General features: G+C 36.3%; 1 protein-coding gene across 1 annotated transcript in view; it reads right to left on the reverse strand.

Moving 5' to 3' along the window:
- The window catches only part of LOC108572710 (ras-specific guanine nucleotide-releasing factor 2), a 78,032-nt gene that overhangs the window by 19,821 nt on the left and 44,215 nt on the right, over window positions 1-13,996 (reverse strand). The window contains exons 4-8 of the mRNA XM_017934986.1: window positions 10,209-10,315; window positions 6,066-6,213; window positions 4,275-4,531; window positions 1,319-1,548; window positions 352-548 (exon numbers count right to left, since the gene is read on the reverse strand). Of these exons, the coding sequence (XP_017790475.1) occupies window positions 352-548; window positions 1,319-1,548; window positions 4,275-4,531; window positions 6,066-6,213; window positions 10,209-10,315 (939 nt within the window). The remainder of the gene's footprint in view (window positions 1-351; window positions 549-1,318; window positions 1,549-4,274; window positions 4,532-6,065; window positions 6,214-10,208; window positions 10,316-13,996) is intronic.

The following is a 13,996-nucleotide window of genomic DNA, read 5'->3' on the forward strand; positions in this document are numbered from 1 at the left end:
ACATAAACCCTCAAACATTTTCCCATGTGCACAGACTACGCAAAATAAATACACAATAGTCGACGAAAATTTCTATCGATAAACTCCTATGTATAGTTACCTTTCCTATTAATCGCTACACATTATTGTTTAATCAGCGCTGTTAATGTTCAATTTTCGACGATGAATTGTTCGAACGAAAAGGACACTTGGATGACAAACTAATTACACATTCATCTGTATAAATCAACTATGCAAATGTAAAAGTGTGCAAGCAGATTAAAAATTGAAAATTAATTATATATTTAAAAAAAAATCAGATTGGGTATAATTATGTTAAACATAAAGAAAATCAGATGCAGGAAAACGTACCTGATGCATAGGGTAGGTTAAAAAGGTCTCCAGAGAACGTCCTGCGCAAGCAGGTTTGTTTTCCAACCTAGTGAGCAGAGCAGCGAACGAATGTGATGATTGCTTGCACTCAGTCAACACTTGAAGACTGTAATGGTGGTTTCTGACGTATTCTTGATAAATTGACAACATTGGTAGTAACATGTCGAACAAATCGCCTAAAATATGATTAGTCTCGTTAATTATCGTCGGTCTGTAGAATTCATCGTTGTAATAAATTTCTTTCTTTACTGATTGCTATCGTTCAAGAAGAAAGGAGTATGTTTTATGATTTCATTATTGCGTCTAAGAATTATTCTAGATTTATTCTATTTATTCAAGAATTATTCTAAGATATATGTTTACAAATAGATAAGATTGAAAATTAGATAGACTCAACTTGTCTACTGACTTGTCACACGGGAGTATGGCTCTTTCGAGGAATTTATCACACTTTTAAACAAGGTTAAAGAATGTGGATGGTCAAATGTTGATTAACCCTTTCGCGACTAGCGCCGGTTATATCCGGCATCCACTAAATGCTTCACACTGGCTGGCGCCGGGTATATCCGGCATCCCCTAAATGCTTTACACTGGCTAGCGCCGATTATATCCGGCATCCACTAAGCGCGTCGCTTCAACAACTCAAAGTGAAGATTTATTTTAAAATACAGAACAAGGCCTCGACGACATTCCCTTTGTCCGATACACCCTTAAGTCCTCTGCTGTTCCAACGAAATCCTCTAAGATTTTACACGGACACACTGGGAGCTGGAAAAACGCGAGACACTCATGGTGTGCACTAATGGCACGACGACCCATCCGTTAGTGGCGTATTGATGCCTAGTTCCGCCGTCGCGAAAGGGTTAAATATCGCCTAATGAAATTTTAGTAAATTTTCGTTAAGGGTATGTAATAATGTAAAAAATATTAGTAATAAGTGATATACCTAAAACTAAAGTGGGCCAGCTCTCCATACGAGAAGTAAGACCCTTGAGGAATATTTGATGAAGGAACAACACTGTTTCGCTATTCAAAAAGATGCTATTCACATCTTCATGACTACAAGGGGGTTTTTTCGAACTGGCAGCCATCTTGAAAGGCCTCAAGAAACAGCTTATTAAGATCTCCATTTGTTCTGTGTACTCCTCTTCAGCCTCCACCATTTGAAACACTAAGCTGAAATGTTAGAGAAATGTTTGTCGTCATTTCGTCCTTTTCGTGAAAATGTTATTATAAATACAGTACCTATTTATATCTAATTCACGTCGTTTATTCAATCCTTCCGGCTTCAATTATTTATGCTACTCATATATTTTGTGTAACATTGTTCGTTAATTTGTGGTAAATACTTTTTATGTTAATATAAAATGTTAAATTGTAAAATTATATGTAAATTATGATAAAATATGAAATGCTATATTTTCTTCCCTTATTTGTCCTATATTTCGAAACTCGTTTCCTTTGTCATCGATTACTAATCGATAATTATAAAACTAACGAAGATTATAAACTAATTCCTTGGACAGAGCGGTTTTCTTAGCAATCGGGCTAACAACAAGCACTCAGGCTCCTTTCACAGTTTAACTGTTAAATAAAGAAGAGTAAACCAAAATCAGTATGGTCAAATTTTATGGTGGTCTCAACGTTTTAATTAAATGTTCCTTCGACGAGGAAAACAAGCGTCACTGCAGTGTGCAATATTGAAAGCTGCGGGAGATATGGAAATTATTACTCCAACATTCATTAAGGAACGTTCTTCATAAAACAGGAGATCTCACAATTTACCGACAATGAAAATTCAAAAAAAATTTGTAACCTCGCAGAAATATAGTTCAAGTGACACGAATAACGAAACTATTTTTTCGAAAACGCAGCTCCGACAAAACCTTTACAAAACCTTTTTTCGATTTTTCCCATCCTACACCATAATGGTAAAAATGTTCAAAAATGGTACATTTTGAAAAAACATATTTTCTAAAAATTCTTTATCAGCATAATACACGGCATCGAAAAAGCCACTCAATTTTGAATTTAACTTTTCCTCCATAGCTTGTACGGTTTCGTAAATATTCAAGATAACACGAAAACTCACAATTTCTTCGCGAGGCTGTTTTCACCCCTAGGACTGTTTCATCGTCGAAACAAAAAATGGTCCCGTTATTAGCGTAACTTGAACCACGTTTCTGCAAAGTTTCATATTTTTCAAAATTTTTTTAATGCGAAAGAAAAATTTACCATTTCATTTGCCATAAAAGTTTCACGATACGAGACCTTTCTAATTTCCTATATGCACGCGGGAAGACAATTTTACCGAAGAAATCTACGACCGTTAATGTATCAAATCAGAGGCAGGCAAGTGAGAACGGAATAGGAACGATTTAATTACGAAATATGTCAACTTGCTCCTTCAGTAATTTAATCCGCGTAATTTAGTCCACGTAGCAAGGATATTAATTTCGTTTTAACTGTAATTACTTGTCGGGGTAATTAACGCATCTCCGTATTGAAGAGATAGTGCAATTAGCGAATCGGACTCACACTCAAAGCTAATGAGTTTCCGCCTCAGAGTGCCATTACTTCCAATATGTCTGGAAGGAAATGACGCACGGTTTGCCAGCGAACTTTTGTGTTTGCAAAACTATCGCGATCATTCGTACTCTCGATTCCACGTGTGATTATATTCCTCAAATGTCTGAGTTTCAATTAATTTTAGTGCTCACGATGGTTATTGTACGACGTTAGAATGCTGTATACTAAATATTTGTTTCTTGCTCGTCCTTTGCAGTAATTAAAATGCGACGCATGAGTGCGTTAAATATTGTAATTGAAATCACAGTGACAAATGTACGAACAACAGATTCTGTACATTTCTTTGCCTGTGTTACACGCAATGCAATCACTATGTCGCAATCATTCTTGTTTCGCAGGAAATGTCACGTGGTGTGTTTACTACTATTGTGAGTTATTTGCAAACCTTCCCATCACTAAATAAAAAACTAACTATTCCGAGTTATTTATAAACCTTCTCATCGCTAAATAAATAAGTGCTAGCTGTCCCAGTTTATTAACGGGAAAATCTGTTAACCCCATAATTAATAGACGTACTACTGAATACAAGACTCTGACAAGCAAACAATGCTTTGTGTTATATGTGTCACACGTGTATAACGATATTTTCACAGAAGGATTTCGTTTCAATTTATTATGCATTTAAGTACCGTGGTCGCATTTCTAAGCGTGCCCAACTACAACGCCCATTTAACAAATATGAGCATCAGATATGTACTTCATCCGGCAAGAATGCGAGTCAAATTGGAGAAAGTAGTACACGTTGAACAAAAGAGTCGCTCATGCTGTAACGAATAATTCTTACGGCTTTGAAAGCACGCACAGAATTATGCGACAGATTTTTCACGCATCGGTAATTCAGGATTAAGTTCGTAAATAAATTAGGAAACACACAACCTAGAGTGAGAATTCGGTTTTCCTAAGACGGCACTAAATACTCTGCAACATTCGTGAACTAAGGCTAGAAAAGGAACATCGTGTTCTCTTACTAATTCGATCAATTTTTCCTCTTTTACTTTATTTAATCTTCACTTTGAAAAAATAGTGCGAAGGCCATACGAAGACAGAACGGAGTTCTTTGAAAATTCCTCGAGGCTCGTTGAAAAGTTCGCAAGAATAGAAACAAAACTACTTGTCGTGGAAAATATATACTTCTCAATTAGTGCTAACAATATTCGTCGAAACAATAAGTTTACAAACACCTTTTTCTAATTTACTCGAACAGTGAATTATTCGTACACGTATTCGCTATAACAACAGCCTGAGATAGCAACCTCAGCAACGGTCCCAAAACTTGCACCGAAGGTCGAAAAGATAGAAGAGGCAACACTCACCTGTTTCGTTTTCGCATGCTCTCCGCGTGAGGGCTTTTAATATACTGCTCGACAATTTGCTTCCAACGTCTACGACACAGCCAACCCCTGAAGAAGCTCTGAACCTTCTTAATTTTCTGCATCTCGATCGAACCCTCGGTAATATCACGCAATCCAAACGTGGAGCTTCCTGTGCCTTGGGACATCGTCCTTTGCACTCCTGGTCTTCCCATGTACGACGGACCCATAGACCTCAGCTCCTTCTTCAGTGTGCACAACTGCAAAAGCGACAATGAACGTACGTGAAGGAATTCGAAGGAACAGAGGCGTTCTCTCCTTGAATTCCAGGAATTTATTTCTTACGCCGATCCTATATCATCTACAAGTCGCAATTTCACGAATTTTCCTGGATGGAAAACGGTTACTCGTGCCAAATTATTCGTAAAACTTCTGTCGATTGTTTAACGAGGAAATGTATTTTGAGCAATGTACTAATAATTTTAGATTTGAATTGAAATAATCGTAACTACACCAAAGTCATTTTTTTAATACGATTCTCTTTACCTCCGCGATTCTTGAAATGCAACTCGTTGAAGTGCCGTTTCAATCTTCAGCGAAAAACAGTCACCTCTGTTTACTTTGCTTTGTATAATTTATTTTCTGCTTTTGAAACTGAAGAGTTCGTGAAAAGCTTGTAGTTCTCAAACGATTCTGGAGAAACGGAAAAATTCCCACAAAAGTGCCAACGAAGAGTGTTTCCGGAGGTACAAAAGGCGTTGGCTATTATGCGTTGCTAGCACAGGGGGCAATTTTAATTTAGAAGAATTTTTCGTTAATAAAATTAAACGACACTAATTCGGATAGAACTTCTTTCATCAAACTTCGTATCCTTTTCGTCGAAATAGCTTCCTGCAAGAGCTACACATCGTTGCCGATGACTTTCCCGAAAATACCCTTCGTCGGCACTTTTAGAAATTGCTTTCAGATCAGCCGCTGAATTTTCCATTATCTCTATAATCATTTGAAAATTGCATCCGTTTAACGAACTCTTCAGAAGCGTAAAATAAATCTCGCAAAGCTAAGTCAAATGGTCGGTACGCCGAGCGGGAGATAAAGGTTTTCACTTTTCGCTAGAAATTGGAACTTTGTACTTCGACGAGTTCCATTTTGAAAATCGCGGAAGTGAAGAAAATCGAATGAGAAAAACCGCTGCAAATCTCGAAAAGAGCGACTATCCAATAGAAATTCAACGCCAGTTAAATCACCAATGGTAATTGCGTCACATTGTGTCATCAGTTTTTCTCTTCACTTACGAGATTATTGATTTGCACGCACAATCCGACTATTTTTTCACCAAACTATGAATGTTTGAAAATAGATTGACAATTCACCGACCGATTAAAACTCGAAACAGCTGTCCTTCGTTAATTTGTAGTCCAAATTTTTCATCGTGCAACGTACAAGTTGTCACATTAATAGATTCATATATCCTTTATTTTATTTTCGGTATAAATCGCGCTGCTTGGCATTGAAAATGTCACAGCTCCAGAAATGTGAATTTTCATTTTTTCGCAGATATAGACTCTATGGGTACAGTATTTTTGATCAGTATTCAACTATTTATAATAAATTGACATTTTTCGAGCAGCAGTACGATCTCCGTTCTCGCGAAGATTTAGCACAATTATCGCGAAAAAAGAGAATAAAATTGCAGAGTGTGTCAACATCGTTTCCGTCTAATAACCAGAATAATTCTGATTCCTGCGTAATTCCATTATATCAAGATAGCATCGAAACATTTTTTCAACTCACTTCCGCCCGGAGCTTCTTTATTTCTAACGCGAGATCCTCGCATTGCTGTGTGCTCTGCCACTTAGCCGTCTTCTCAGTCTCGACGATCTGCAGTAGGTGCAAGTGCTTCTGCTCGAGCTCCTCCTTTTGCAGCATTAATTTGTTGAAACTGCAATCAATTTGTTAGCGGTGAGACGGATACCTCTTTCGCCGTATTTACGTTCTAATTGCATCAAAACGCATCGCAATTCTCTGCGGAGCGTAAAATTTTAACAAACTCCTGATTACCGAGTTTTAGCGGATTTTAAACGGAAAGTGACGAACGAGAAGCTGGAAATCTCCAACGTTGACTTACTTTTCTCAATTTTACTTTCGAAATACTCATTCGCACTGTGCTTTTTTCACAATATTCTTACATCTGGAATTACACAGAACGACTGTTTTTTTAGCAATTAAAAGTCTGAAACATCTTTTCAAATTCTGAGTTCGAAGTTTCTGATCTCACGATGCTTAAATCTTGAAACGACTTCGAGCTCTAGAAATTTTTTAATCAAGCGCGAAACTTCCTTTCGTTCCTTGCCGTTTCTTCCGTTTTATTCGCCTTTTGAATGGCACGAAAGTACGTAATTGTGTAAAAATGTTCTCGCAGCATCGTAACTAGAGAAGATAATTAGGTTGCTTGTTTTACGCCGCCCGCCATGTATATTTACTCTAGCGCTTTAATTATAATACTAGTGTATACATTTCTGAATAACTTCATTTCCACCACCGAACAATTTCGTGACGTAGATTCGCAGGACATTTGCAATGCGGTGAAGCCGATAAACAATGCCCGCGTATATCGCGGTATTTCCTGTCATCAAATGCAGAACGTGTCGTTTATCCCGCTTGTCAAATCAGAAGCTATAGCCTGTCGCGAAAGTGGAAGAAGAATTTGCTCGTATTGCGCGATTTTCTTCGAGATATAGCGGAACATTTGTATCCGTATTCGAGCAAGTGCAAAATAGGAATTGTCCTGTTTAGCATGTAAGTTAACACTTTACCGCCTGGAAGCCTATTAATCCGCTTCTCGCTGCCAACGCTGACCGCTCTTTAATGTTGTTAATTTTAATTTCCTAATTTTACTATCATTTTTAATTTCCCTATAATAAGAGAAAGCGAACGATACAGTAGGCACTCGCGCGAATTTTAATTGAAAATTTGCACAGCTGTAAGAATAAACGCTTATATTCCCGCACGATAGTAAAGACGGAGCCCGAAAAGAGTTGAACAACGAGCGGTCGGTGAAGTGTTAAGTATCACAATCGTGTGAATAAAATTGAAATTCTGTGTAAATAGGAATTTGATAATTAGAATTGCGAGAAATTTCGAAAGAGTTCGTATTTTTCTATTGCCAGGTGAAACTGACCGAAAATACTAATGTAGCTTTAACATGCTATACTTAAGGAAATGTTAAATTCATGTATGGTGTTTCGAGTTGAAAGTGGGTCAGTGAAATAATGGCGAAGAAAAACACAGCGGCATTGTGATGGTTTCAGATGGGAAAGTGTAGACCATTGTTACAGAAGAAAGTACTCAGGAAATAGAAATAAACCTCTATAACAGTACAATGTTATTTTAATATCACAATCGTAATGCTGAATATCGTTAAAATGAATTTAACAAACAATATAATTATGATGCGATAACAATGAATCAATTTTGTGTAATAACACCATCCACTGACGCCGATTCCAGTAACTTTAAGTAGTACAAGTTCGTAATTTGTCGGACAGAGGAGTTTACCGCTGACCTACATCACTAGGAACTGATAGTTTCTTTTAATAAGTTACTATTACACGGCTGATATAGATAAAAGGTGAAATATTGTTAAGTATTTTGTAAAGGCAAATCTTTTGAAAGAGAATTTCAATTTTATCATTTTAGTAGTCATTTTCAAAAATATCATTTTATTCCAATAAATCTCCACCACTCGATTTCACTTTATTTTTGTCTTTTTCATGGATACGTTGTATTTTGTGTATCACTGCACTTTAACTGTGAATTACTGTATAACTGTAAATTCTCAACAGTGTAACATTTTTCTTAACTATAATTTATAATTTGCTTACACGTTCAAGTTTTCTCTGATAAGAATACGAAATTATACGAGGAAGCTATATTTCGTTCATCTATTTTTGCTGTTTATTTCGTCTTAAATAATTTACTCGTGTCAATCACTCCGACATAAACGAATAAACAGAGATAATCCGGAATTGAACTATCAAACGAGACCCAAAAATATCCGAGCGTAGGCAACTATTTTTTGTCGCATTATTGATCTTTAGCTTCATTTGGAATTAAGATTTTTGACGTGCAAATGCAAATAACTCCAATTTTCGAGCTTTCTCACCAGTTAAAATACGATCAATAGCCACCAGCATTCCCGAGGGTACCAAAAGCTACACTCACAATATATAGATATATATCGTCGAGGTGTACGCTACACGTTTTCCCTTCTTTCAATATTATTTCGCAAAATCTAAGCAGCACACATTCTTTCGTAAATGTTTAACCTTAATTTGTCCAGCGGGAATAATTGACGAAAAAAATTGGAAAATTATCGTTGCACAAATGAGTCGTTGTCCCTTTAAAATCACAAGAACTCTTCGCAACTGAAATATATTTCTGGAGAAAAATACAAGCTACAAGCTAAATTATCTACTTACTTAAAATATTCAGGCCGGAATAATTGACGAAACAATTGGAAAATTATCGTTGCACAAATGAGTCGTTGTCCCTTTAAATTCACGAGAACTCTTCGCAACTAAAATACCTTAAATCATAAGTCTTCGCAACTAAAGTACCTTAAATCAGAAACTCTTGGCGATTAAAATATATTTCTGGAGAAAAATACAAGCTGCAAGCTAAATGATCCACTTGCTTAAGAAGACCTAGAAGCTATTGATCGTCAAGTGTCTACTCGTAACAAATATCCCTTTTAATTTTTTCCTTCACAAAACAAACACAAAAAATATTTTTCTTTCTCTCTCGTTGTTTTTATCATTTTTAAGCCGGACGAGGAACGCAGGTTTATCAGTACTAATGAAAAGAAAAAGGAAAACACCTGAATGAAAAGTGTGTAGTGCCAACGGAACACGTGGAAATAGTGTGCTCGTTTGGAACACCTGGAAACATTACCAGGATGATCACGTTCGTCAGACGAGCAAAACCATTATGGCACTAACACGAAGAAAAAGGGGAAACCGACCGTGGTTTAGGAATTTATCCCGGAGCCGTACAAATAGTACAGAAAATAATCGTCATGCTCATTTTTCAAAGCGTAAGAAAGAGCGAAGCGTAAAAAGTTGCCGTTCCGTTATTTATACCCTCGCTACTTTCGCGTCATTTTTTCTCCTATCCTAAGGTAAATACTCGGACAAGCTTAAGGCGCAAAGACTAAGTTGCTTCTCTAATGAGATTGCCACTCGTGCATTTTTATCAGTTTGTTGCAAGTGAAACCATCGAAGTGTCGATAAAACTTTCAACTTATACAGTTTTGGTAGAAACGTAGTGTCTATTAAACGAAGTGTGCTCTACTTATACCGCACGAGGTTGTTTATATTTATTTTCTCCGAAAAGTAAAAAGTAATCGATGAAATTTGATCTTGATCTATGGTTAACTTTCGTACACAGTTTGCCGTTTAACGATAAAATAATTGACGAATTTTGGCTAGCTTGGAGCTTTAAAGGGGTAAATCGCTCTGAAGCGTCTTGAAACAGGTAAAATTTGAGAACTTTTTCCGTAAGTAACTACTAAATGAAAAGTTTCAATTTTTTTAGAGGATATAAAAGTAACTTTCAACTTTCTTCTTTGATTTTTTGAAAGTAAAAATGTTACGAAATGTGGGAGTTATTGGGAAACTTCTTCGAGGTGGTTTCAGTTTTTCATTGAAAGAAGAAGAATTTTTGCAATTCGCCGACGATCGAGCACTAATTAAATTTATCAGACTGCCGGAAGTGCGTCGAAAGTGTCGAAAATCGTGGTGATCGTTACACCGAGTACATGTATAACTTTCGTGTCAGTCGCGCGGCGCGTATCTCGTGGTTCACGATTCGTGAATCTCAACGCCGTCATTTTAATTATATCAATTTGGAAGAACGGATTGTTCGCGTAGCAATTACCTGGCTTCCCGTATCGCTTCGATCCATGTTTTGCAGTCAGATTCCGTGGCCGCTTTCAGTTCGTATTGCCGTTGATTTTCTTTCCTGTAGGATATTGCGAAACAATGCTGAAACAAATCATAGCAGAGGATCCATTAATTCATCGATTATGTCTTCTTGACAGAAATTTTCGTGTTTCACGCGATATTCTCATTTGTGCCTTTAAGAGAGCGGTTTAAAGGGAAATTTTTTATTTTCAAGCAGATCCTGATTTTTCACTGTCGATACTTTATAAGGCAGTGAAAGAATAGGCATTATTGTTACATTCAATTTGATAGAATTTTTCATAGACAGAGACAGATCAAGTGCGATTAATTTTTTTCGTAAATACTTCAATTAAATTCTGTACGAACACAGTAACAAATTGAAACGTATATATAGTTGTTTATTCTATATTAACCCTCTATGGGCCCGTGTAACTTTCAAGTCACATACTAATATATCGATATCTTATTAAATAATTGAACTTTCTTCCACAAAATGGCATAAACGTCTTGTTGTACAATGTCTCCTTATTAACCAGTAACTTTCTTGATAACCGTTGTTACTTCAAAGTTACAATATGTATTCGTTACGATAAAATTGTCGAAACTGCTGAATTCACTGTTATTCTGTACTTTATAGGTCGATATTTGCTAATTTTACGTTACATAAATTCTTTTACAGTCAAGAAAAATATTCGGCCCATAGAGTGTTAAATAAACATTACTGAATTAATTATTAAACGTGTATGTAAATTTTGCAGCAACAGAAAGAGCAAATTTTAGTGGTTTCTCTTTTATTATTCAGTAGAAACTGACGAAACAGTATCCTTGAAATATTAAAGATTAACTGGAAACATGGAATTACTTATAAGAGCGAGCTCTTTGAAACCAAAGAATATGGAAGATGCCTTAATGTAATAGTTCATTGTTTAATCTAACAAGACTGTGATAAATTTTTATTACCGTGGGTGAATAACACGTGGTTCAAAGTTTAATACGAATATATTTGATAGTAACAATTGCACTATAACGATAACGATACATAAAGGGGAATATTAATAACCTGATCAATGCTCTTTTATTCTTTCTCACTTATACGCTCTCGCTCTCTTTGTTATCATTAACAACGCGGTTCTACTGTTTACTCGCTGCTTCTCTCTAGGACACTGACCGTTTCCCCAATCTCGAGTCGATTCGAGTATCATCCATAGATCATGTCTATCCCGGAACGTTCACACAAATTCAAAACAAACACACGACATTCACTCACAACATATTATGAAAACCAAATATACAATTACAAACATTTCTTTCTTTCTATTATTGCATGCCATTTAACGAAATAACTTTCAATCGTTTTCATTTTGCCCCGGATTAAATATATTAACAGTATCGTACGTATTACATCGTAATTACGGTTTTAAAAGGATTAAGGAGGTAATGGTGAAACTAAGCTTCCAGGGATTAAATTTTTTCACGGAGATACATATTTACGAATCACATAATTGCCAAGCATTTTTCTGAACACCTTTACATCGGACTTGAAGTATCACGAATTTACCAATTAACTCTTAAATCGTTGTTCAGTATATCGAAATATACAGTATAAAAAATTCCTCAGAAAATTCAATTGTGTGATCATTGTTTGATTTTATTCAAACGGTTTCGTTCTTATTTTAGTGATAACAGTAACATTTGCAAATTACTTTGCAACTTCTATCTAAAATAATCCTACATTTTATACAGGTACAAAGTTGTTTTCTAGACAGTATCAGGTGAAAATTACTACCCGCAACAAATTTCTGTAGCAATCATCCCAACAGCTGCTGACACGCGACACTTCATTAACCTCGACTACTCCTCTTTGTCGTAGTTATCTTCCTAATCCTCTGAAAATGTTTTCAAGAGAAAAAATAGCAGGGAAAAACAAGGAAGAAATGTAACCGAACAAATGGAATGAAATGGAAGCAGTGTTGACCTTGTTCAAATAATTCGTGCAAAGGGGAAAAATAAAGAAATAAATAAAATAATTCAAGAAACTGAGTTTAGCAAAAATAAACAGAAAATAAGGAATAAAACTTTTTCGTTCCAAGCCTGATTTTCTTCAATAAAGCCTGGTCTACTTTCTGTAAATCAAATTATTACAATAAATTAATATTCACATTCCTCGTCTAAATTTCAATTACACCTTATGATTCTACACATGAAAATAAGCCGAAAATAAAGAAAAAATCTTTCTGGTTTGAAGCCTGATTTTCTTCGTTAACGCCTAGTTTATTTCCTGTAAATCAAATTATTGCAATTAATTAAAATCCAATACTTTGGAGCTACTAAAATTTCCAGCAGAACTGAATTACTTAGTATGTTTACTTGAAATTTGAACACAGTCCACTAAATTTCAACCAAGTATTATAATTAGCTGAAATTTAGTTGACGTATAAACAGTTGCACATTAAATTTGAAACTGATCGATGATTGGCTAATTTAACTTCGTACATCTCGTCGTATTGAATTTCGCAAAGCCAATGTGATCCCATTTCTGATGTACTATAGATCTAATTTCGACCGTGAATACAAATACTCCTTGTAGAAATTACTATAGCAGCGAGAACTCGTTGGTAATTCGCAATGTCGTACAGCGCTCTGTCTTAACTCTTAATTTCGCGTCGTTATTCTCTACCCCCGACTGTCTATTGTGCTCTCGGGCTGAAATTTCGCACAGACGTTAGTTCCATCCTTACTAACGTCTGGAAATTGAAAAAGTCCAAGAGCAAAAATCCTTACCGCCAAGTTGGGGTTCAAGCATGGTCGGGCGTCCTCGTTCATTCGTCGGCTTGTTCTGTCGGTTGGTGGCTTCGATAAAGAGTAGAAACTGGACTGATAGAGGTATAAGCGTAAGCTTGGGAGCTCCGAGTCCTTCTTAGAACGGCCGACACTAATTGTCTATTGTGCTCGGCCAGTTAAACCATAAACGTGGGTGAAGATGATGGTTAAAATGAATATCCTTCACTCTCACCGCCTTCGCCTTGTTTTTAATTTCGCGCAAACAAACGCACACGTCTAACCAGTCACATACGTCAACTCCCTAATTCTCGTTAATCATTTCGCTAATTACCGGTATTCAGGATTAAAAACAAAGACCAACAGTTGCCGAGCAAAACTGTTAACGATACAAATGTCTTGCTGCGACAAGCGATATAATATTTGTGCGTTGACGACGGCTCGTCCGCCGTCTTTATACGCCGCGATGACGCGCGCCCGACCGTTAGTCCAAAAAGGCCCGGTCGCACGCGTCACCGAGGCGACACCTCAAAGTGCCGATCCGATCACTCGCGTGACGGCACAACAAAAACAATGAATACACGTATCCTACATTTTTCATTCGTGCAATTTAAATTACGAGTGTTTGAATTAACCCTTTTCTGCAGTTTTCGTCAAATTTTAGGCGGAAAAAGATGGATCTTTTGGAAATTTCAAAAAGTGCAACAAAAAGAATCCTGAAAATCAGAATACTTTCTTAATGCAGTATTATAGAGAATATTGTTTCAGGAATTATTAGAGATGACAGTAAAATTTTTTGATAGTAATTATCGAGATAACGATTGAGAAAGCCTTTTGATGAAATATGTATCACGTCCCGTTGGCCATTTTCGAAACGGTTGTTTGGAGTACAGTGAATAGGTAATTAAAAAGTTCCGAACTTCCATTAGCAATATAAACTATTCATGATCAACTCTGATAGGCGATATAAATTAAAGTTTCAAA

Source organism: Habropoda laboriosa, unplaced genomic scaffold (genome assembly GCF_001263275.1).
Source record: "Habropoda laboriosa isolate 0110345459 unplaced genomic scaffold, ASM126327v1 scaffold22, whole genome shotgun sequence".
NCBI lineage: Eukaryota > Metazoa > Arthropoda > Insecta > Hymenoptera > Apidae > Habropoda > Habropoda laboriosa.